The 22671-nt window shown below is 35.9% G+C and overlaps 1 protein-coding gene across 1 annotated transcript; it reads left to right on the top strand.

Annotated features, from left to right (window-relative positions):
- The first annotated feature begins 1131 nt into the window (after positions 1-1131).
- Positions 1132-18924, top strand: ANKRD7 (ankyrin repeat domain 7). Its single transcript, XM_011937382.1, has 7 exons — positions 1132-1727; positions 11687-11801; positions 11957-12130; positions 12968-13074; positions 13711-13848; positions 16857-16942; positions 18582-18924. Exons 1-6 carry the CDS (start codon positions 1522-1524, stop codon positions 16903-16905), a joined length of 789 nt encoding a protein of 262 aa, XP_011792772.1. The 5' UTR covers positions 1132-1521; the 3' UTR covers positions 16906-16942; positions 18582-18924.
- The last annotated feature ends 3747 nt before the right edge of the window (positions 18925-22671 follow it).

The following is a 22671-nucleotide window of genomic DNA, read 5'->3' on the forward strand; positions in this document are numbered from 1 at the left end:
AGACATCATGGTCAATCTGGCTTAAAAGTAGCGTCAATTGAGTGGTGGGAGCAAAAAGATGATGATGGGAACTGCTTTAAGTGAGAACAGAAGGAGAAAAATTGTAGCAGAGATTATAACATTTTAGACAATCCTACTGAGGAATTTTGCCACAAAAGAGAGCAATTGCGGTGATGATTTCAGGGGTAGATGTGGTCAATCTTCCTGTTTGTTTTTTTAGGATGAGGCAAATACTAGCGTGTATTTAAGCTAATAAGAATTGGTTAACAGAGAGGGAAACTTTAAAGATACATATGAAAGCAGGGAAGAAGGGTTTACTCAATAATGTTTTTGGATAGGCTAGAGAGGATGGGGTCTAGTACATGCAAGAATGGTGCTGGCCTTTGCTAAGAACATGAACATATCATCTATATGAACAAGAGAGAGGTAAAGGGTTTTTTGTTTTGTTTTTGCAAGGTGCAGGTAAGTGGGTAGATATCTTGGGAGCAGGTACAGTTTCTCTTTTGATTGGATCTTTTTCTCAATGGATCAGGAAAAAGTGCCATGAACCAAGGAGGTGTGAAGAGAGAGAAAGAGTAACAGACAATTTGAGATGGATTTTCCTGAACTGGAAATGAAAGATGATGGCAGGACTGTGTTTTTTCCTTCGGTCACATTTCAGTGGCTTAGGGCAGATCAAACAGTTTAGATTTAATGAGGGTTTTGGTTTAAGCACAGACAGGTAAGAAAGGGAATGGGGGAAAACTTATTGAAGGTATCTGCATGGGAGTGATTATGACGATTGACCGTGGAATTTAGTTAAGTAGTGAAGTGAGGACACAGAGTGTGGTGGCCCAGGCCAGGGAAAGGATATGAGACTCATGGACTGTAGGCACAGTGAGTTAGATATTCAAAGGACTTTTGGAGTTTTGTGACCAGACAAAATGAGCTGGAATATGAGAAGTGGTGTTAAAAAGTGTGTATGAAATTGAGGTTATTGAGGAATTGCAGTTATTGTGAAGACAATTTGTAGCATGTGGCCAGGGAGGTGAGAGGCTGGGAGTAGGTTGGAGGGAAGATCACTGGAAGAGATCCATCCCCATCCCCATCCCTATATCCCCGTCCCCATCCCCATCCCCATCCCCATCCCCATCCCCATCACAAGGAAGGTAAATATTAGTTTGCAAGAGTTCAAGCCCTTAGATCTACTTTTGAAGGAGAAGAGGCTATTTGTAAGAAAGGTGGTAAGTTTCTATTCCAAGGTTCATGATCTAATAGGAAGACTGCAGGTGTGGCTGTCAGGCCCAAGTCCTAGGTGAGAATGCAGGTCTGCGAGCCCCTGGGGCCGGACCATAACGACCTTAACAGCCATAACGACCATAACTGCCATAACGGCCGGCTGTGCAAGGCCCTTCCAGCATTTCCACTTTCATCGGGTACTGGAGAGAGCTCCGGCCGGGTGCTAGGGCAGAGTGGCGGGGCGGACGGCTAGGAAGCCGAGGAACATCCTCATCTGACGGAAAGACTGCAGTCTGCACCGCCATGAATAAGCTTTTCAGCTTCTGGAAGAGGAAGAATGAGACCCGCAGCCCTACCTCCTCAGACCCGTCCATAGGCCAGGGCTACAACCTTCGAGAAAAGGATTTAAAGAAACTTCACAGAGCTGCTTCAGTCGGGGATTTGAAGAAGCTGAAGGAATATCTTCAGCTCAAGAAATATGATGTAAACATGCAGGACAAAAAATCCAGGTGACCAGACTGAAGAGCCAGCGGGGGAGGACGGGTTGGGGCCCGGGTCCTTCAACCAGAAATAAGACAAGTAGGGGCTGTTTGACCCTGATTGTCACTCAGAGTTTCCCAAAGAAGAAAGATTGTCTGGTGATTATTGGCAGAGGGTCCCACTCCAACTTTTGTCTATTTATTTATTTTTAAATGCTGGGCCGAGCGCGGTTGCTCATGCCTGTAATCCCAGCATTTTGGGAGGCTGAGGCGGGAGGATCACCTGAGGTCGGGAATTCGAGAGCAGCCTGACCAACATGGCGAAAACCCATCTCTAACCAAAAATACAAAAATTAGCAGGGCGTGGTGGCGGGTGCCTGTAATCCCAGCTACTCGGGAGGCTGAGGTAGGAGAATCACTTGAACCCGGAAGGCGGAGGTTGCAGCGAGCCGAGATCGGGCCGCAGCATTCCAACCTGAGTGACACAGCAAGGCTTGTCTCAAAAAAAAAAAAAAGAAAAGAAAGGAATGCTTACCTGAATATTTTCTGCCCTTCCTGAATCCATCCCCTCCTCTCACCGGCTTGGTCTCCACTGGCAGTCCATCTTTTCCCCTCCTTGTTGTTTTGCTTCTTGGTAATTGATTGTCCCCAGGCACTAAGATGCACAGTTTTGCTCATTGGAGAATAGTAAAAGAGTAGAGATGACCCCCTAGAACATTGGTTAGTCAGATTTTAACACTTGGAAACATCAAAACAAGTAACTTTTTAATTGTTTGAAAAAGAAGCTTGCTGAGTTTATTGATACTTAGCAAACTTATTTGGACAGAGGATGATTTTTTTCTCCCTTCATTGCTACTCATCACCAATTTTCTTAAATCTGTTTTCATTTTCTCACCAAATATGTGCTGCAAATATGTGTAACAACTGTATAAACATGTCAGATTCTGGGATAATATGATAAGCCGTACTATTCATTAACCACACTCATTACCATTGAACTTGTCAAGTCACAAAGGTCCCTTGCAGCCCGCTGGGGCCTTGATGCAACGCAATCAGCAATATGAACTCTGTTAAACCACTGTCCTTACTTTAGTTACAATTTAAAAGAGACTTTGAGAGTCTCCAAACTCAGAATTGCTGTTGAGCTGGGGTTGACAAAGAGAGGGACTCCCCAGATAGCTTCATACCCAGGTTAGCTTTATAACAAGTACAGTTTTAGACTCTGTCTTGGCATGCTTGAGAGCACAATGGCTGCTTCCAAACAGGCATTTGAACTCGCTGTTCAATCAAATTCTCCTTAAATCTAAAGTGAGTTTCTGATAGCACATACACTTAACCCTTGAACCATATAGGGATTGGGGTGGGGAGCCAACCCCCTGTGAAGTAAAAATTTGCTAATAACTTTTTGACTCCCCCAGAACTTAGCTATAAATAGCCCACTGTTGATTGGAAGTGTTACCAACAGCATAAACAGTTGATTAACATATATTTTGTATGTAATATGTATTACCCATTGTATTCTTACAATAAAATAAAGTTAGCAAAAGAAAAGAAAATGTTATTAGGAAAATTATAAGGAAGAGAAAATATATTTACTATTAAGTTGATCATCATAAAGTTGTTCGTCCTGTTTTCTTCACATTAAGTAGATGGAGGGGGAGGAAGAAGAGGGATTCATCATAGTATCTCTGGTATTTTATGGTAGTTAATGATAAAATAGACTGGTATCTACATATATTTTATGCATTCATGGCATATGTAACCTTTTCTTAATTTTTTAGTATTTTTAGGCTACTTGTTTCATCTGGAAGTTTTCTCAAATTGTTGCAAATTTCCAAAATTTTTCTAATATAGCTATTGAAAAAAATCTGTGTATAAGTGAACTTACACAGTTAAAACACCTCCTGTTCAAGGGTCAACTGTAGTTGCACCTTGTGTTTTATCTATTCAGCCACTCTGATTACAGAGCTTAATCTATTTACGTTTAACGTATTTATAGATAGGGAAAGTTTTACTATTGCTATTTTGTTAGCTTTCATGTTACTCTTATAGTTCCTTTGTCTTTTTCTTTCTTCCTGTCTTCCTTTGTGTTTTCTTGATTTTGTGCTTTGATATTGTTGTGCTTTGGTTCCTTTCTCTCTTTTTTTTGTGTAACTTCTACAGATTTTTTGTGGTTACTTTGGGACTGACATAAAATAGCTCATAGTAGTTTAAGTTGCTAACAATTGAAGTCCAATAGCATGTAAAAAATCTAAATTTTATCTCCCCCCCAAACTTTGTTGTCATAATTAACACGTATTCATATAGTTTATGGGGAAGCTGGGGTGCTGGCAAGCCACCCCCTTTGCTCTCTTGGGTAAAGCCGGGAGCTAGTGGGTCTCTTTCTGATCATATGGCACAGTGTTGGAGGCAGGATCTTCAGCAAGAAGGTGTTCTGAATCTGTCTGTTAGTTCTAGTACCTCTGGTTTTGTGTTTTCCCAGGGTGCAGGAGACTTTCAATTAGTTTCTGATTTTTCACAAAGGGAGTTTGTCCTTACGCTATTGCTGAATTGGTGTGTTTGTTGTGGGGAAGGGTACTTCAGGGTTTCCTACTCTGTCATATTGCTGACATCACTCTGGTTAATCTTTTTAATGTGGATCACTTATGAAAAATTTCCTCAATTACATAATATCTTCAAACCCATTAACAACCACTTTCTGCAAAAATTAATACATATTAAGAAAAAGAGTTATGTGTTTGGCATTAGTAACAGTAAATATGTACTCTCTGTGGCTGCCTTAAAATATTTTTGGGAGTTTCAAGTCAAAAAGTATGAAAAGCATTATCTTTCATCACAATTGGCTAAGTGAAAACTATATGGTTAGCAAAAAGATTTGTATTTAGCTTACTGGTAGTATTATGTCTTTTTATTTTTTTTTGACAAAAACAGTGTTGTCCAATCTTCTAGATGGCTTTTATCCTACATCACTCCACTGAATGACTTTATAAGGTAATCAACAACTTCAACATGACTTCATTCAGGGGTCAGTTTTCAGTCTTACCTTGCTGGCATGTCAGCAAAGTACTTTATTTGCCATATCAGCGGTATTTGAATTAATGTCTTTCAGAACACTGGGGCCATCTGGCATTTCTCCTAATTCTGTGGACACTTCTTTTGAGACTCCTTTGCTGGTTTCTCTTCATCTTCCTAACTTGTAAACACTTAAGGAGTTTCACCAGAAATGATTTCTCTCTGTATTTTGATCTTCACTCTCCTGGTGAAGAGAGATTAGCTTTAAATATATATATTCCAGTGCCTTCCAACTTTTAATCTCCAGCCAACGAGACCTCTTGCCTGCCTATATTTATACTTGGATATCTAATATTCACTGGTGTGCTAATAAATGTTTAATAACAGGCCCTTAATGGGTAGGGGAGGGAAAGAGGGAAAACCCTGATTCGTAGGGTTTGTAAATAGTGGCCAATTTTAAGCTACCAATGTGCTATCAACTGGCTTGCAAAATTCCTGAAAATTTAACATTAGCTTGCAAGAACCGCGAGCTCCATCACATCACTACTTAGCTTTCTCAAACTGAGGTCTCAAATATTCCTAAACTAAGATCCTGTTATTTCATTTCTGACCTGCCTTTTCTTTTTCTATAAATGCCAAATGTTGTCTTTCAATTGCTTTAGGCTGAAATTCTAGAATATTTTTGATTCCTCTAATTCCTTCACAACCTTCATTTGATTAAATAGGAAATCTTGTTGGCTTCTCCTTCAAAATATATCTAATATCCGAGCATTTCTTACTACCTTTATAAGTACTACCATAGTCAAAGCCACCATTATGTCTCAACTAGAATTACTACAGTGCCCACTTAACTACACTTTTCCCTTTTCAGCTTATTCTCAGTACAGCAGTCAGAATAATCCTGTGTAATGTATGTCAAATGGTATTACTCCTTGTTTTCATAACTTACAATCACTTCCCATCTTACTAGGGGTAAAAGCCATATCCATCCAGTGTCTCATACAACCCTATATGATCTTCATCCTCACCCTGTTACTTCTCTGATCTTACATCCTGCAACTCTTCCTTTCATTCATTTATCTCCAGCTACACTGGTCTTCTTACTGTTCCACAGAAATGCAAGACATGCATTTAGGGTTTTTGGACTTGCTGGTCCCTCTGCCTGGGGTGCTTTTCCCTCAGATAGTCGTATGACTTGCTCTTTCACTTCCTGTAGGTGTTATTCAATTGTTACCTTACTAAGTGAGGCCTTCCCTGGCTACTCTTTACCTGCAATTGTACCCTTTTTCCTCACTGACATTTCCTATCCTTCTTCCCTGCTTTTCTCGTTAGAACTTAATATTGTCTGATGTACTTTTCATCTTTTAAATTGTTTGTTGTTTACCTCTTCTACTAACATGTATGATTTATAAAAGCAGGTATTTGCACATCTTTGTTTGCTGATATATCCTCATCAGCTAGAACCCTGCCTAGCCATAGTGAGTGCTTAATATTTTTAAAATACATGAATGAAAGGATGAATACATACATACATACACATATAAATAGGATAACTTAAAGATATTATTCAGCAATAAATGCAATGAATTATGGATATATGCAAAAAATATGGGTGAATCTTGAAAGTGTCATGCTAACTGAAAGAAACCAGACACAAATGACTCCACTTACATGAAATTCTAGAAAAGGTAAAGCATTGTAGCATACAGGAAACAACGAAAAAAAAAAAAAAAACTACAGTCCAATATTCCTGATGAACATAGACACAAAAATACTAGCAAACCAAATCCAGCAGTATATCAAAAAGATAATTCAACACAATCAAGTGGGTTTTACTCCAGGTATACAAGGATGGTTCAATATATGCAAATCAATAAATGTGATTCACCACATGAACAGAATTAAAAGCAAAAACCAGATGATCATCTCAATAGTTGCAGGAAAAGCATTGATAAAATCCAACATCCCTTCATGATAAAAACCTTCAACAAACTAGGCATCGAAGAAATATACCTCAGAATAATAAGGGCCATCTCTGACAAACACACAGCCGATATCATACTGAATGTGGAAAAGTTGAAAACATTCCTCCTGAGAACTGGAATAAGACAAAGATGTCTGCTCTCACCACTCCTATCCAACATAGTACTGGAAGTCCTAGCCAGAAAAATCAGGCAAAAGAAAGAAAAGGCATCCAAAATTGTCAAAGAGGATATGAAATTATCTCTATCACATGGACATAAAGGTGGAAATAATAGACACTAGGGTCTCCAAATGGGGGAATGTTAGGATGGGCATGAGAGTTGAAAAACTACCTATAAGATACTATGTTCACTATTTGGGTAATGAGTTCAGCAGAAGCGCAGCATTATGCAAGATACTCATGTAACAAACCTAGATATGTACACCCCGAATCTAAAAAAAAAAGGATAATGACATAATGCAAATTAATAGTTACCAGTGGTTTTAGATATGGGGGCAGGGGAAAGAATTGACTGCAGAGAATTGACTGTAAATTGACTAGTCAAAATTCTTAAAATTGTACACTTTATTATAAATTACACCTCGATAAAGCTGAATGAAAAAATCTCAAACTGTATATTTCTGTTTGCACATTTGTGTGTGTGTGTGTGTGTGTAGAGAGAGAGATACTGAAAATGAGAAAGATAAAATCTTAAAGAACATATACTTAAATTGCTATTTCTGAGAGAGATGAAATGGGGAGAGGAAAGTAGATAGAGTGAGATGGTCATTGGGAACTATTCGTTTTGTTTGAATTTTTAATAAGGTAAATTACAATGTTTTATCAAATGTTTCACAGACTCATTTTGGAAGCATTGTGCTTAAGGTCTCTGAAACCTCATGTAAGCATATGTGCATATTAATGGCCTAATGGAAGTAATATTTTTATATATGTTTTCTAGTAAAAATAATGATACTGAAAATTGGAATTTCTGGTTAAAAAAAAAAAGGAACAGGGGAAATAAATAGCATAAGCAGATCGTTCAGGAAACCATAGTGGCCTAGTAGGAAAAACATTGTTCTGAGAGTCAAGATGGGAGTTTGAGGCCTTCTCTACATCTGTATAATGCAGAGATACCTTCGGTCTCATCTTTCAAACTAGAGCTACTACTCGATTAGTGTTTTTTAAACAAAGATCTGCAAAGCTCTGTTGCAGGCATCTTATTAAATCAGAATAGCTCCCTGTTAATGTGCTCTGCATAGTTAGCTTCTATTATTTTTTTTATTTCAAGAGCACTGTGCCTAATAAGGTTGAAAATGAATTGGAGATGTTTAATATCTCTCCTGCTATAAAATCACTTTTGTGGTTTTTAATAAAAAAGCCCTTCAGATCACCTTCATAAATTGGTGAGTGGAGGCCCAATTCTAAATTAATACCTTCAACCTTACTACTCAAACCTAGATTACATCAAAAGTGCCCAGTCTAGAGTTCAAAATAGATGACCTAGGGTGAGTTAGCATCCTTGGTTACTTCTCCTTCACTCACCCTGAACTCTTAAGTTATCAAGAGTCCAAGAATATTACTTAAAAAGGACATTCTCATGATGAGACTCAATTGAAGGCTACAGCTATGCCCTGGCTCTGTACTCTTGTCTAGCAGATAACACTTTTCACTTCAGCTTTCAAAGTAATCATTCAGCCTTGACACTCATCTGAGTCATGCCTTTTGCTGAAGTTCCATTTGAGATTTCTGGTATCTGATCATCACCTGTCCACAGTCTATGCTGACAATTTTTCCACTGATATAAAAGAGAGTGGGAGTCTGGGAGAAAACAGAACTTGAGTGAAACAAAATGACACCAGTTAGCCTGAAAACCTAGTAACCAATACTAAGCTTCACAGGAATTTAGATTTCTGGTTAGATTAAGTACCATGAGTTAAGAAGTAACAATATAAAGTCTTAAATTAGGAGTACAATGTATTGATGAAAGTTAAGGATTTTTGACAAATGGAATAATATTGATTTAAAAATGTTTCTCCAAGATATCTGTAAATATACTTTTTGCATTCAACTATTTCAAAAAATAGAATGGCTTTTGTTTTTGACATTAAGTGGAAAAGCATTCCTATTGGCCTTGAGGCATTTACATTATATGTGTAAACATATAGAGAAGTGGCCATGACAATTTTTTTTTCTTTTGCTGCTTACTTCAATTGCGAGCTCTAAAATTTTACACTTAAATCTAAAATTTAAAATAAAATGAATGTAAATGTTAAATCTGTATGTTCTTAAAACTTTTTTTTAAACTAAGATAACTGCTTTAAAAGGATGTCAAATATTCTAAGTAAAAATCTTCTTTACAAGACTGACGGTTTGAGTGAATAGTGTCAACTTTTTAGTGTTTTGTGCATGCTCAAGATAGATTAGCTCTTGTTTTCAGATTTTGTGTAAATGACCCCAGACTGCATTGTTCAATACCTCCTTTGAGGGTGGAATCTTTCAAGGCTATTTTATTTTATTGAATTTATAGCTGATTTCCTAAGTTCTTGGAGTTTAATATGGGCCATGAAATTTTTTTGTAGATTTGTTACTGAAGATTTTTTGTAGATTCAGTTGGTGGAAGAGTGAGGTATACAGCAGGATGCAACAGCTATTTGTGGAGGACCTATTGGGAATCCATTTACTTTCTTAGTAAGAGCAGTGTCTGTGTGTGTGTGTGTGTGTAATTTTATGTATTTATTTTAAATTAGGTAAAAAATAAAACTGGAGTTGGAGGGAGAGGCAGATCTAAAAATTGGGTGGAAACCACCAAAGTTCCTTGGAACTAAATTCTCAAGATATGTGTAATGGCAGATGAAAGGGACACATCAAAATGTTTGCCAGGATTTGCTATCTACTGCAAGGACTTATCTTTGGTGGGCTTAAAGCTATTTAGCCCTGTGTTGTGTTGGGATTGAGGGCTCTGACAACTCCTATTATGTAAGGAATTTCATCCTTAAACCAAATTGTAAATGTGAGCAGAAAGGTTAATCAGTGCTTCATTGTATCAGGATGACTGAGAAATTAGTCATCAGAAATTTGCTTGGTAAGGATGGAATCACAGTAAAGTAAGGTGGATAGTTTTGAGGGAAACATAATTTAGACCATGGTGTTTGATGAATCACTTTTGTCTTCTCCAAAGAAGAAACAAAGTTCTTCTTTGTTTGTTCCTTAAATTCAGATTGTCTTTTCCATGAAGTATGTTAATTATGGATAACTTCTGGTTTTATTCTGTTATGTTAGCTGACTGTCCTCTTCCTGACTGTGCTCTCTCTTTAGCTAAATAATAATATAATTGGGTAAAATTTGACTTTTTATATTGTAGTTATATTACAGTCGTGCCTTCCAGAGATTACATTCAGGTAAACTTAGATTTTTAGCTTTCTCCAATGTTTTTGAACTGTTTTTATATTTTCTTGGTTTACTGCCAGAGATGGTAAGTTATTGTGAATAGATTTTGTTAGTTTATCTTTTTGAAAATTACCTTATTTTTAAGTAGTTACCTTATTTTTGAGGTTCATCTTTTTTCTACTCCTGTGTGTCAATAGCGGGTCTATTTAGGTACCCATAGAGTACTTCTGAGGAGCCAGAGTGAAACAAGGAAAATATATTTAAGCTTCTTGTTTTAAATGGATTATTTATATGTGCCTTGGTATTATAAAATTATCTTAAAAACAAGGCTATAACGATATCACCTTAGAAGAAGATAAATGTTTATTGAGGGTCAGTCCAGCCTAAAAATTACAAAATTTAAATGGATCTAATTAGTCTTCTGTCAAAGTTCATGAATGTGTGTCTGGTTTCTGGCAGGCTACCTAGAATACGGTTCTTCAGAAGTGACAATTAGTGTAATAACTTAAAATAGGGTTAAGATCTACAACTTAGAGAGTCCTTAGGCATTCATCTTTTACTTCTCAGATACAAATGCCAACTTTAATCACTGAGTAAATAAAGAGAAACACACAATTAGGGATAGCATGTCATTGATTAAGTAATATACTTTCCTCCTGTTACCTATTAGATGCATCTCAGGTTTTAAATATAATTTCTAAATTTTACTGTGATACCTAACTTTATTATCTTTTCCAAGCCCAGACATCATTTTGGTACTTTTTAAAAAATCTGTTTTTCGAACCTGTTCCTTCTGTCTCACTGAGATGTTGATCCTGTGACCATCTCCCCAGTATCCCCTTCCTTACCAGTTCCTGGTCACCTCTATTTACTCTCTGCTTTTAAGAGTTCGACTTCTTTAGATTCCACAAGAAAGTGGTATCGTGTGGTATCTGTCTTGCTGGGCCTGGCTTATTTCACCTAATATAATGCCCTCCAAGTTTGAGAGCATGATAATATGCACACAATTGGGTAAATTTTGCTCTTTCTTGTTATGTCAGCTTCCTACGATTCTGCTGGTGTGACACAGGCTGTGCCTCCTGTAAGGGAGCCATGACTATAATTTACAACAATGTATTGTGTTCTTGAAAATTGCTGAGAGTACATTTTAAGAGTTTTCACAACCACAGAAAAATGATAAATATGTGAGGTAATGCATATGTTAATTAGCCTAATTTAGTCATTTCACAAACTATACATATTTCAAAACACATGTTGGACATGATAAATATATGTAATTTTTATTTGTCAATTAAAAACTAATTAATTTTAAAAACAGGTTCTCAAAATAAAAACAAAATAGAGGATTGCTGCAAGAAAAAAAAAATCTGTTTTTCATCTAATTATAGTTACATTTTCCTTTCCTTGAAGTGAAATCAGTTAAATATTTAATCTTCAACACACTTGCATAGCCCTGAAAGTTCAATAAAAGGTAATTGTAGTTAATGTACATTTGTTTAAATAGAAATATGTGCATGAAGCAAGTACTTTACCAATGTACAATCTGGCTTGTTTTTGAGTAAAATAAGTAACTTGCTCAAATGGAGACTTATCTCTAACTTTGTGTTTTGTTTTATTGACATAGAACACCTTTGCACCTGGCCTGTGCGAATGGACATAGAGATGTTGTACTTTTCCTAATTGGGCAACAATGCAAAATAAATATCCGGGATAGTGAAAACAAATCCCCATTGATTAAGGTATGCCATAATTTTTCTTTTTCAATTGGAATGTGTTTGAGTTCTCCTAGTTAACTTTTGTTGATTTTTCATGTTTTAAAACATAGTATCAAACATTAATTTATCATATCCCAAATAGTAAATTTGTTACTCATCTACTCTTGTTGCATTAACAGGCAGCACAGTGTCAAAATGAGGATTGTGCTACTATTCTTCTAAACTGTGGTGCAGACCCAGATCTGAGGGATATTCATTATAATACTGCTCTTCACTATGCTGTTTGTGGTCAGAGTGTCTCATTAGTTGAACGACTGCTTGATTACGAAGCTGATCTTGAAATGAAAAATAAGGTAGTTTTCTATTAAAGAAAAAAATCCTGTATTTTAGAAAGCAACTGAAGAGCGTATTTCAGATAATTCATCTATGTTGAAATATATGTTATATAAAGAATGAATTTTCCAAACTGAAATTGGGGAGAAAGAGAAGAGATTATCAAAAACTGATAAAATTTTTCTTCTCTTAAAGTCTTTATTTTATTGCAGATTGTAATCCTGACCTCCAAAGAAACACTATATTTAACAATTATAATTGTCTAACAGGCCATAACAAATGAGGAATATTTAATTCTCTTATAACTTGGTATTGATAAAAACATAAAATCCACCTTTTTTCTATTTTATTGATATACTCATGAATAATAATAATAGGGTTGAAATAGCAAATCACATAATATTAAAATTAATCTAACTCTTCCATTAAGGCATTATGAATAACCGATGAATTTTTTTAAAAAGCATATTGATACTTTACTGATATTTTGTCTACATGACATCCAAAATAAGTGCCAGCCTTGGAGGTTTAAATGAAACCCAATGGAAATCTGAAGATGACAATATTATGAAATGTGAATTGATGGTATGCAATACTTACAATAAATGCTAGGTGCTCATCACTTACTTATTCTAGGCTGCTCTTACCTACAATTTGAATTAAGCCTAAAATAGCAACTTTAATTTTTTGTCTGGCTCAACCCTGATTTGTTTTATTGGTCTTTGAAATCACATTTTTTTATGTACTAAAATCTTTTAAGGGTTACAGTGTATATTCAGAAGTTTTTATACACATGTATTTTAAGTTGAACTTTAAATTTGCTACAATATTTTAATCATTTTGAAATAATTTTTCAGGATGGTTATACTCCACTATTGGTTGCCGTTATTAGCAATAATCCAAAAATGGTAAAATTTCTTCTGGAGAAAGGGGCTGATGTGAATGCTTCAGATAATTATCAAAGGTATAATTAATAAATAAGATAGCACATAACTAGAGCTACCTAATAAGATTATATGTGTGTGTATGTGTGTGTGTGTGTATGTCCACAAAACACGTATATGATATTGAGAAAATATAGAACCGTAAGACCCATAGGATATATGCTCACATGCTTTTGGACAGATTATCTGAACTTTCAGGATTTGTTTTTCCCTTTGTAAAATCAAACAGTTGGACCAACTACTAATTGGTTATTATTGTTATTATTTATTTATCATTTATTATTAGAATTTAACATTAGACTCTTACATAGGTGACCAACTGTTGTAGTTAAATGGGATCAGGGGACCCAAAGTCACAAGACACATTCCTTCATGGAATTTTGAGACATGTTTTTGAAAACACTAGGCTTCCAGGAAGAAGAGATTGAAAATGACTGAGCTAGCTGCTTCCTAGGTACTATTCATGTTTAGACTCCATGATATGATCTGTGACTGGCACACTTTTTTGAGCAGATCTGCTGTACTTTTTACATTCTTGCCTTGACTCTTTCTGATAGAGGTCATACATTTGAGTAGTAAATTGAGAAGACTGGCTTTTTAAAATGAGGCATGTTTAAGCTCTTTAAATGGGCATTCGTTTCTATTTCTTGCTCCAGAACAGCCCTTATTCTTGCTGTCAGTGGTGAACCAACACGTTTAGTAAATCTTCTTCTTCAGCAAGGTGTGGAATTATCTTGCCAAGATATTTGTGGATTCACAGCTGAGGAATATGCTTATTTCAATGGTTTTACTGTGTAAGTGATACTGCATGTCTTTTAACAACTGTGTGGGGTTTGATTATAAGGATCAAAGCCTAAGCCCCAAAGTACAACCCTGGAATAGGCTCAACAGTAGGGGTAACCACATATAAATCTGTACAGGGATTCGTGATTTTCTCTGTTTATGAGTTCAGTCAATATAAGGGCTACAGATGGGCTGAATATGCAAATAAACTACCAGAGGCATGAGCAGTGAAAGTGTGCCAGGACAGGGATTTAGACACTTGTAACATAGCCATTAAAAAACAAAAGGTGATAGAGTTGGACAAAAGATGATTCTTTCACACAAAGCCTTTCATTGCCTTTAGATGTTATTAATGTATGGATTTTATTCATGTTTTGAATATTATTGTTAACATTTCATTAGCTAACTTTAGTTTGATAAGTGTTCAGAATTCTAAAGTACACTCTATTTACACCCAAAAGAAAAACTATTTTCATGTATGAATACGAAGTTCGGATTTTTAATAGTTAATGAGAAAATTAGATATGATGTAGATAAATTTAATTTATAGCTAATGAATTTAACTTATAGATAATTTGTAGCTAACTTAATTTATAGCTTAATGAAGTTAAATAACATACAAGGTATTTTCTCTATAATTTTATTTTAAGAGCAATTTAAAATTATACGTAGGTATTTTTTTCAGTTTTTATTCTTCTTTCGCTGCTTTATTCACATTTTAGGAATACTTGTTAGTCATTAATTCCATATGAAAAGCATAGGCGGGAGGGAAGAAAAATAATCACATATAGATACAGATGTTTAGTCTTAATTTAACTTTAGACACAAAAGAATTTTTATTCTATTAAATGTATGAACCATAATTGAATAAATATAGTATTTTCATCTTTGTAATATGGAACAGGTGTACTTTGTTTTACTTTGGTTTAAGCAGATCATATGCATAAAAACTTAAATGAAATAAACACATAAATTATTGGTGAATATCCAAACTATAAAAGGATTCTTCACTCTATAAAAGGGATCCCTAATTTTTTTTTTATGTACAATTTTTTTTCCATCACTTAAAAAGCTTAGGTATATGAAACTGGAAGACACATGTATCTGTTTAGTAATGTGTCTATTGGTCAAACACAGTACTTGTATATTAAAATACTTATTTACATCTATGTAAGCAAGTCTTATGAAGGCATTATTGGATAGTTTGATGAGAGGGAAATCTTCAATCTTCCTTTATCTACCCCAAATGGCTTTTAGAATGGAAAATTCTTTTTGTAGATTGCTCCATCATTAATTTAAAAATAAAAACATATTGACCATGAAGTTTTTGTCCTCTTAATAGATTCACATTTTCAATGTTGAAAATTCTAAGAGAATTACATTTTTTTTTTTTCTTTTTTTTCAAAGAGGTGAAAGGGAAGAGAGGCAACTTCCTAATGATTAAGCAATTACCTCTAGGATGTGGAAGTGATCAACATTTAATAAAAATTGCAAGTGACTCTTCAAAACTACAGTCTAATTCCCCTTGTTCTTTTGCAGTATTTGCCCCTCTTTTGCAGTGAGAACTAAGCTTTCTGTAATTGTGACTTTTGTTGCTCGAGTAGCTGTTGCCTATCTAACGTACTCAAGCACGTGCTGCTTCATAGCATCATTTGTTGATTCTCTGTAGAATCTACATAGATTCCATGGCTTAGTAAAGTGGAAGCATAGATAATATTCCTTATATAGTTTTAAAAAATTAGTGAAACACTTCCAAATGAAGGAATTATATTTAAGTATTTATTTTATGGTTAGCCATAACCCATGCATTTCTTCATTTCTCGCATTAAAATTCAGAAGCCATATGGCTCTTTTCTGTCATGGAGAAAAATTATATTCATCACTGGGTGTGTTTCAGTCCCTGACTGAGTTGATTGTCTTCACTTTGTTAATTTACTATTAAACCTGAGTTCTGTGAGCTGAATTTCCCCCTAAAATTCACATGTGAAAGCCCGTGGCCTAGTACCTGTGAATGTGACCATTTTTGGAGATAGAGCCTTTAAAGGGGTGATTAAGTTAAAGTGAGGACATTAGGGTGGGTCCTAATTTAATATCTAACCTGGGTCCTTATGAAAACGGGAGGTTAGAACATGCAGAGAGACACTGGGGTGCTTGTGCTCAGAGGGATGACGTATATGAAAAGGCCAGTCATCTAAAGGGCAGTCTCCTAAAGCAGGGGTCCCTAACCCCTGGGCCATGGACCAGACCTGGTCCATGGCCTGTTAGGAACCGGGCAGCACAACAGGAGGTGAGCCACAGGCCAGCAAGCAATGCCAACTGAGCTCTGCCTCCTGTCAGATCAGCAGAGGCATTGGGTTCTTATAGGAGCGCGAACCCTCTTGTGAACCGCTTTGCAGGGCATCTAGTTTGTGATCTCCTTATGAGAATCTAACTAATGCTTGATGATCTCAGGTGGAACAGTTTCATCCTGAAACACCCCTGTCCCTCAACTTCTGTGAAAAATTGTCTTCCACAACACCGGTCCCTGGTGCCAAAAAGGTTGGGGATCACTAATCTAAAGAACAGTTATCTAAAAGGCAAATAAATGCCTGGGACAGATTTTCCCTTAAGGACCTCAGAGAAAGCCTACCCCACTGGCACCTCAATAAATGTGCAGCCAACAGAACCATGCGAAAATTAGTTTCAGTTTAACCCACCCCATTTGTGGTGTTTTGTTATGGCACCCCCAGCAAATGAATACACCAAGTATAAATTAAAGCCATTTTTACTACCTTGATAGTGGCTTTTGAAAAAATCATATTTGTGATAGCAGGAAGAAAAGAGGTGCCAAAGAATGGGAGTACATGAAATAAAAGTGGTGTCTGTTGACAGAGTTGGCTCAAGAGGAAGCTTGTCCTCAAGTGTGTTACATTCTTGGGATGGCATTGGCTGGTGACTAAGGTTTTGATTTGATACTTATAGGTTAGGAATTAAATTTCTATGCATGCTGGCATTCACACATAATTTCCTTTACGGATAGATATCCACAATTCACTGCAAGTCATGGAAAGAAGAAACATGTTAAATAGACACCTTATTCTTGGCACTACATGTGACTAAAGGAAGGTAAGAAGATTGCTAACTGGATTAGTGTTTATTTTTTTCTTCCTTTTCGTTTGTTAGTTTTTTAGGAAAGGAACAACTTTCTTAAGTAACATTTAATTTTAAAATGGAAATTTTGTATTATTTTGAAATGTCAAATATTTTTAAGAACATTCTAAATAATATTTGTGATTAAAATATTCCGACATTGTGTTGGCTGAAAATGTAAAGATGTAATGTAAAAGTATGCTTAATGATTAAGATCATTTTTTAACCCATTGTTTCATGTCTAGCTATAAAAAACAAAATTTTTGCACATATATAGACATTTTAATAGATGAAAAGCGATCATAAAAATTTTAATTTTATTGTAAAAATACATTAAGCAGTTGATAGTAGTTGATATAAGATATACCAAATAATTATATAAAATTTAAAAGAAACAATATTTGTAAAGAATTTGCTGTGCATCAACTGAAATAAAATTTTGTTATTCATTTTCAAGAATGTATGCAGTTATTTAGGTCTGTAAAAAATAGTTTTTATTGACAAGTATGTTTTACACTGACTTGTTTTATTGGATGAGAGAAACTTTTAGAACTCTCCTCTGTATTCACTAGCAGACTCCTGCACTACAATTCACCCCCAGTGTAAAATGGAAGAAAATAAAAAGGACATAGAAGGAGTGTGTAGGCAATAGGAGATCATATAAATTCACAATTATTCAAGCCCTCTCCATCCTCCATCCCCACAAATCTATAGTGATAATGCTTATAACAATGTTTGGTCCTATCAATTCCAGGTGAATAAACTTAAGGGAGAATTTCTCTGAATTCTATCTTTTTGTTTGTTTGTTTTGTTTTGTTTTTGAGATGAAGTCCCACTCTGTCACCCAGGCCAGAGTGCAGTGATGCAATCTCAACTCACTGCAATTTCTGCTTCCCAGGTGCAAGCAATTTTCCTGCCTCAGCCTCCCAAGTAGTTGGGATTACAGGCGTCCACCACCATGCCCAACTAATTTTTGTATTTTTAGTAGAGATGGGGTTTCACCATGTTTGCCAGGCTAGTCTCGAACTCCTGACCTCAGATGATCTGCCAACCTCAGTCTCCCAAAGTGCTAGAATTACAAGTGTGAGCCACTGTGCCTGGCCCTCTGAATTGCTCTTAATGCACACTCTTACTTCCTCTTCTCCTGCACCTCTCTCTCTCTTTTAAATGTCTCTGCAGCTCTAAGAAGTGAAGAATTTCTGTGATTTACACTTCGTTTCTTAAGGGAACTAAAGCAGTAGAAACCACAGAAAAATCATTGCTGCATTTTGAGTGCCTCTTGAGGGTAGACATTTAAAATCAGGCGTAATCATTTTATTTTGGCAAGCTTTGTTTACAGTTCATAGTGAAATGTAAATCTTAATTAATGTTTTAAAGCATAGATTTATTGTGTCAAGAAAATTACCAAAAGATGTTGCAAAAATGGTGAACGTAAAAAGTTATATTTCTGTCAAATTCAAAAGGGACAACTTAATCATTTAAAAAATTACTATTAGATATAGAAATGCTAAATTATAATTGTGTCATAGCTGAGGCATATAATTTAAGAAATACATGTAGAAATGGAAATATTTAGACGTAAGTAAAGACATTATAAATATCATTTGTTTCCTAGATATGGAACCCATTTCTACAATTTCTTTGCTGCTTCCTTGAATTGGAAAAATATATTTTGAAAGAACCATTAAGTGAACTATTACAACATTTTTGCTGACTACCCAGTTGAATAAAAGTTTGTTAAATGGATGGTATTTTTTTTTTCACATTAGAAGACATGAAGAAATTTTAAAAGATAAACATCTATATTGTGAACCATCAGCCAAAAAGATATAATTTGTGTTCAATATATAGGCAGAAAAAAATTTGTGTCAAAATATTGAATGGAATAATAATGAGTAAACTGTGTTAGGCATGCATTAAAACATTTAAAAAAATAAAAATACATTTCAGCTACAAAATGAAGGAAAACATTATAAATAATCCCAGATAAATCAAAATTATCTTTTATTTACAAGTATTTTCACGTAAAGCCTTTTTGATTTTTTAGAAACACTGCAGTACTATAATATATATTCAGAAAACCTGGGTATTACAGAAGAGGAAAAAAGAAAATGCATCACTCAAAGTCTCATTACCCAAACAAAACATTTGTTAAACTTTTGGCATGTTTTGTAGTATTTTAAAATTTGCTTAGATTTTTTTTTTTCCTCAAAGAGAATTTCCAATTTTACATTTTTCTTCTTGAAAACACAATGCATTGTTCAGTTTTCACTGTGCTCTTTGCTATAGCTTAAACACATCAAGTGTGGTCTGGCTTCAGAACAGTTCCCTATAAGACCCTTTTTCCTTTAGCTATTGCCTAGGACAACTCCTCATGGGGACCTCAGTCGCTGCTCTGTCATTCTGTCACTTACAATGCACCACACTCTACTCTACTTGTATCTTGGAATTTAAGCTCCATGAGGGCTTGAACTTTTTGTTCCCTACTACTTGTAAAACGCCTGGTATATAGTAGATATTCAATTTGCTGAATAATAAGTGATACTTGTCGGTCCCTGTTCCAGTAACCTTACATATCTTACCTCATGATCTTTGCACAGTCTTGTTGAGGTAGGAAGTATTTATATCCTCATTTTAAGATGAGAACATTGAGGTGCAGCATGGTTCAATGACTTGCTTGAGGTTACTGAGCTGGAACACTGGGAGCTGGTCTATAAACCCATGCTCTCTGGATTTGAATCTAGCCAGTGCCATGCTAGAATTCGTACCGTAAACAAATATGCCATGTCATTTCTCTCATGAATGAATGTATATCATCCTTGTAGGCTCTATTTTTAATGGCTCAGAAGGAAGATTTTCTTTTAATTTGAAACTTGTTTAAATCACTTATTTGAGTATGTTTGTTTCACTTATTTCTAGGGCTAGGTGATGTTGAAGAGCTAAAATGGAGGGAAAAAAAGCCCAGACAATTCTGACTTCAAGTCAAAGAACATTTAATTTCTCCTAAGGTTTCAATCAGTGATTCTTAACTGGGAGCAATTTTGACCCCAGGGGATATTTGGCAATGTCTGCTGAGATGTTTGGTTGTCAAGACTAAAAGTCAATACTGCTAAATATCCTATCATGCATGGGACAGTCCCCACAACAAATGATTGTCTGGCCCCAAATGTCAACAGTTTCAAAGCTGAGAACTCTGATCTAGATTCTATATTATGTGCTGGGGACCAAAGATGAAAAAGAGATTTTTATATACTCTGTCTTAAATGAACTCACAAATGTTTAGTTTCCCCCCTCCCAGTCTTTTTAGTAGGTAAGTAAATGAGAGAACATGTGTAATGTACCTTCACCATTAGCAGAAAAGGAGGGAGTGGTAACTAACTAGAGTAGGGAGGGTCAGGGGTGATTTCAGCTAAAAAGGAACTTTTTGGCTGGGATCATAGAATAAGTAGGGTTTCTCTAGGTCTCTGAATCAAAACTTAACCATAATAAAAAGTTCATAATAGAGGCAGAAGCAAAACACCCAAGAATCAGAGGAGAGAGGAAGTCACCACAAGGTTAACATTGGTGGGGTAGATGAGATTTTAACCAGGTTCTGAAGGGTAGGTGGAATTTTGACATAGTACATCTAATAAAAAATTAGGCTTGGCACGTTGCCTCACACCTGTAATCCCAACACTTTAAGTGGCTGTAGTGGGAGGATCACTGAAGCCCAGAAGTTTGAGACCAGCTTGGGCAACATAATGACGTCCCATCTCTACAAAAAATTTAAACTCGTCAAGCACGGTGGCACATGTTGGTAGTCTCACCTACTCAGGAGACTCCTGCTGAAGTGGGAGGATTGCTTGAGCCTAGAAGGTCGAGGCCTCAGTGAGCTGTGATTTTGCCACTGTACTCCAGCTTGACCTTGTCACAAAAAGAAAAAAAAGTAGATTAGGTGGAATGAAGAACTTTGTGTATTCTATAATAGAATTTGTGGTGACTACTCTTTGGGGAAAATGTGTACTCTAAAATGGTATGCTGTAGTGCAGATGTAGTGCACAGATATTTGATCTGATTTTGCTAGCTCTGCTTCTCCATTACTGTTACCTCTCTAGGAACATTTTTGTGAATTCTCTCAAGTATTTCAATTCTTAGAATATTGTCAAATTGTGAATTACTTTTTAGTGTGTCTGGTAATATCTAAAACAGAGAACATTCACTTTTCCTTTAAGAAGTTTAACAACAGAAAACAACTATTTAATACATACCCAACTTTAGGTAAACATGTACACTTCCTTTAAGCAACCATATAAGTAGACTACTTTTCTCATGTGGACAGCTGGGAGGAATACATTTCTTCATGAATGATCTCTTCCCCTAACCAACTTACAGTTATGGCATAAAGTGGTGCAGATTTAGAGCACCCTCGTGGAGGGAGTGATGCTGACTAAACCATGTGCTTTGACACAAGTCCGTGTCAAAGAAAGGGCACATTTTTCTAATTTTTCAAAGGTAAGTGGAAGTGACAGGTTGCCTTTTTTTTTTTTTTTTCCTGTCAGAAGCCCATCACCCTCTTGCACTCTTGCCATCCTCTCCAAGGAGAGCGTGTTTAGATAGCAGCTACTTCTCCAACCTTGGTCTCCCAATGAGAGACACATGGGGCATGTCTGAATTAAGCCCAGCTGATAAGAGGAACCCTGCCGGACTCAGCAGAACCACAGCCAATACTCAAAAGTAAGAAATAAACGTTTGGAGTTTAAACCGCTGATACTGTGAGATTGTTTATTGTCCCCAGCAAAAAGAAGACTGATAACAGAAATCCTGGAGTCAGCTTGTCAGATCAACAGTGTGCATCTCGACCCATGTTCATTCTCCACAAATCAAGCCTCTCCCCACAAAAGATTCTTTTACCAGCTGCAAGGAAAACCATTTCATGTGTAACATAGGTGATGCTTTTATTCTGCAGTCTTTACTGAGATTTATCATACATTTACATAATCACTTTTTGCCTTAAATACCTGACATTTCTTTCCTAAGGAGTTCTATGAGTTTGCTGTTGTTGCTTTAACATACTACCACAAATGCAGTGATTTGAAACAACGCAAAATGATTCTCTTACAGTTTTGGAGGTCAGAAGTAAAAAGTGGATCTAGCAGGGTAACCACAAGATGTTGCAGGATGAGTTCCTTTCTGGAGGCTCTGGGGGAGAGTTTGTTTCCTTGCCTTTTCTAGCATCTAGATGTTGCCCACAATCCTTAGCTCCTGATCCCCAGCAATTATATCACTCTGACCTCTGCTTCTGTCCTCAAATCTGCTTCTCTGACTTTCCTGCCTCCTCCTTTCACTTATAAAGATGCTTGTGATTACATTCAGTCCACTTGGAAAATCCATGATAGCCTGCCTCCCATCTTGAAACTCTCAATCTAATCACATCTTTACATCATTTTTGCCTTTTAACATAACATATTCCCAAGTTCTGGGCATTAGAATATGGATATCTTTGACAGGCCATTATTTTGCTACCCACAGGTGCAGTGGAGTGGATTGGAGATTACTTACTGATTTTATTTTAAATTTTGAAACGATCTCAAATGTAGAGAAAAATTGTCTTCTCAGTACAATTTTTTTCTGAACCATTGTGTGAGTAGCTGACCTTATGTTGTATCACCCCTAAGCCTTTTGTGTGTATTTTCCTCAAATAAGAACATTCTTCTGCATAATCACAA

This window comes from Colobus angolensis, unplaced genomic scaffold, assembly GCF_000951035.1.
Source record: "Colobus angolensis palliatus isolate OR3802 unplaced genomic scaffold, Cang.pa_1.0 Scaffold163, whole genome shotgun sequence".
NCBI lineage: Eukaryota > Metazoa > Chordata > Mammalia > Primates > Cercopithecidae > Colobus > Colobus angolensis.

Excerpts from the sequence above, each read along its gene's own strand:
- ANKRD7 (XM_011937382.1), top strand. The coding sequence starts at position 1,522 with ATGAATAAGCTTTTCAGCTTCTGGAAGAGGAAGAATGAGACCCGCAGC. Across the intron at positions 11,802-11,956 it reads ACAAATCCCCATTGATTAAG|GCAGCACAGTGTCAAAATGA; the intron begins GTATGCCATAAT and ends TTGCATTAACAG. Across the intron at positions 12,131-12,967 it reads ATCTTGAAATGAAAAATAAG|GATGGTTATACTCCACTATT; the intron begins GTAGTTTTCTAT and ends ATAATTTTTCAG.